This window comes from Entelurus aequoreus, linkage group LG09 (assembly GCF_033978785.1).
Source record: "Entelurus aequoreus isolate RoL-2023_Sb linkage group LG09, RoL_Eaeq_v1.1, whole genome shotgun sequence".
In the NCBI taxonomy this organism is placed as follows: Eukaryota; Metazoa; Chordata; class Actinopteri; order Syngnathiformes; family Syngnathidae; genus Entelurus; species Entelurus aequoreus.
In genome coordinates, this window is record NC_084739.1 from 58080163 (window position 1) to 58083519 (window position 3357).

The 3357-nt window shown below is 42.4% G+C and overlaps 1 gene segment (V, D, J or C); it reads left to right on the top strand.

Annotated features, from left to right (window-relative positions):
- The first annotated feature begins 1722 nt into the window (after window positions 1-1722).
- Window positions 1723-3061, top strand: LOC133657545 (T cell receptor alpha variable 38-1-like). The segment is given in 2 exon segments: window positions 1723-1758; window positions 1826-3061. Coding segments are annotated over 2 exon segments (369 nt in total).
- The last annotated feature ends 296 nt before the right edge of the window (window positions 3062-3357 follow it).

Genomic DNA, 3357 nt, shown 5'->3' on the forward strand with positions numbered 1-3357 from the left:
GTACTGCATCAACAAGCGACATCAGTGTGTAAAGGATATCACCACATGGGCTCAGGAACACTTCAGAAACCCACTGTGAGTAACTACAGTTGGTCGCTACATCTGTAAGTGCAAGTTAAAACTCTCCTATGCAAGGCGAAAACCGTTTATCAACAACACCCAGAAACGCCGTCGGCTTCGCTGGGCCTGAGCTCATCTAAGATGGACTGATACAAAGTGGAAAAGTGTTCTGTGGTCTGACGAGTCCACATTTCAAATTGTTTTTGGAAACTGTGGATGTTGTGTCCTCCGGACCAAAGAGAAAAAGAACCATCCGGATTGGTATGGGGGTGTATTAGTGCCCAAGACATGGGTAACTTACACATCTGTGAAGGCACCATTAATGCTGAAAGGTGCATACAGGTTTTGGAGCAACATATGTTGCCATCCAAGCAACGTTACCATGGACGCCCCTGCTTATTTCAGCAAGACAATGCCAAGCCACGTGTTACATCAACATGGCTTCATAGTAAAAGAGTGCGGGTACTAGACTGGCCTGCCTGTAGTCCAGACCTGTCTCCCATTGAAAATGTGTGGCGCATTATGAAGCCTAAAATACCACAACGGAGACCCCCGGACTGTTGAACAACTTAAGCTGTACATCAAGCAAGAATGGGAAAGAATTCCACCTGAGAAGCTTAAAAAATGTGTCTCCTCAGTTCCCAAACGTTTCCTGAGTGTTGTTAAAAGGAAAGGCCATGTAACACAGTGGTGAACATGCCCTTTCCCAACTACTTTGGCACGTGTTGCAGCCATGAAATTCTAAGTTCATTATTATTTGCAAAAAAAAAATTTTATTTATGAGTTTCAACATCAAATATCTTGTCTTTGTAGTGCATTCAATTGAATATGGGTTGAAAAGGATTTGCAAATCATTGTATTCCGTTTATATTTACATCTAACACAATCTCCCAACTCATATGGAAACGGGGTTTGTACTTTTATACCCAATCATGGCACCCACCTGTTCCCAATTTGCCTGTTCACCTGTGGGATGTTCCAAATAAGTGTTTGATGAGCATTCCTCAACTTTATCAGTATTTATTGCAACCTTTCCCAACTTCTTTGTCACGTGTTGCTGGCATCAAATTCTAAAGTTAATGATTATTTGCAAAAAAAAAAAAGTTTATCAGTTTGAACATCAAATATGTTGTCTTTGTAGCATATTCAACTGAATATGGGTTGAAAATGATTTGCAAATCATTGTATTCCGTTTATATTTACATCTAACACAATTTCCCAACTCATATGGAAACGGGGTTTGTATATATATCAAATATATATATGTATATAATATATATATATATATATATATATATATATATATATATATATATATATATATATATATATATATATATATATATATATATATACAGCTCGGCCCCCGGCCAAATTGTTTTAACCCAATGCGGCCCCCGATTCAAAAAGTTTGGGGACCCCTGCACATGATGATGTGTTGCGCTTTCAAAACAAAACCATGTTTACCTCTGCGATATATTTTTTGGGTGGAACAAATGCGTCTTTCTCCTATAATTAAATATTGAAGGGGCACGTCCCCCCCGGTGCTACACCTATGTATGTGATGTGTTTGTGAAGTGCCTCCCTCTTTGGGATTAGGCCACGCCTCCTCAGCCACCAAGTCAGAGTACACGCAGCAAAAGAGTGCAAACATGAAGCGTACATTGGTGTGTGTGCTGATGGCTGCCTGGAGCCTTGGTAAGGTCATTTGAGGTGAGCATGTCAGGTTATATGATGTTTGACCACATTTGTTGTCCTCTGACAGGATGTGGCAGCCAGACGGTGCACCAGCCAGCAGAGAATGTGTACGCCATGAAAGGCGACTCAGTTACGCTGGACTGCAGCTATGAAAATTCTGGAGGCATCAATTACATATTCTGGTACAAACAGGATGGGCAGGCGACACCAAAGTTCATCCTGAGCCTCTCAATATTTGGTCAGGGCAAGACTGAGAGCAGCTTTGAAAAGAGGTTCAGCTGCAGCATCAATGACACCGCCAAGCAAGCTCCTCTGAAGATCCAAGACGTGCAGCTGAGCGACTCTACTGTCTTCTACTGCGCCATCAAGCCCACAATGACTGACATCTCTGCTGCCCCTGCACAAAAACCTCTGTAGGCTCCTCATCCCACTGTGGCTGTTTGAGAGCTGGTTCTATGGAGGTTTTCACAGCTTTTGTTCAAGTCACGACATCACGAGGGTGGCGAACTGGAGATGTTTTTTATTTCCATCCATCCATCCATTTTCTACCGCTTGTCCCTTTTGGGGTCGCGGGGGTGCTGGAGCCTATATCAGCTGCGTTCGGGCGGAAGGCGGGGTACACCCTGGACAAGTCGCCACCTCATCACATACCTTAATTGTTTACAAACCGTGTTTGTAACACGGCAGTAATGTGCTGATCAAACACAACAGAAGTCATCATGATAGACCCACTGGCTGTGGAAGATATCTCCATCAGGTAAACAGACTCAATCAGTCCATGAAGATGTTTTAGTGAATTTATTGAGGAATTTGTGAAACTAAAACTGCCCCTGAAAAAGAAACGCTCTGGGTGCCAATGATCTGTACATTGAAGTAAATCACCTTCGCAGGTCTGTCTCTGCAATACCTATCATCAGGCCGGATACATCTTTCTTAAACCTATTATCTACATGTTTGGCCAATTGTTTGGTTTTAAATGACATCACGTCCTGCTAACATACCGCTCATCAAATATGCGTGGTGGTCAAGCCAGCGTCTGTTCTCAATGGGTAATAGGCGGCATTTAGCCTTTCTCGAAGAAAAATGCCCTATTCTTGCGTTGTTTTCGGCTGTACGAACTATTTAAACTGCAAAACGGATAAAAGTTTCTTCAGAAGAGTGCAAGATTTTACAAAATGACGACGAAAAAAGTAGCATGCACTCCAGTCCAAAGGAGCAGAGTCGAAGAATGCAGGAGTTTGCAATGACCACTTCATTAAAGGTTTGTTTGACACACTTTTAACGTTTGTGTTTCCCATTTAAGTATTATTTTGATATTACTTGTATTTGTTAAAACACATATTGCTACGAGTGTTTCGAAAAGCACCAACTCGGCGAGTCTAACCTTGACATTGGGATCCTCCTGGTTTAACATGAAGGTGCTGTGCCCTCATCCTCACTGCATCTCAGCCCAGCCACACTGAGAATCATCATTTAGGGAGAAGTTGTGATGGACAACATTCAAGACCTGCCAAAAGCTGTGTGCATTCTCTTTGGACTGCATCTCAACTCCCCAACGCCCATGAAGTTAAAATTTCCAGTTCATCCAACAGGTACTTT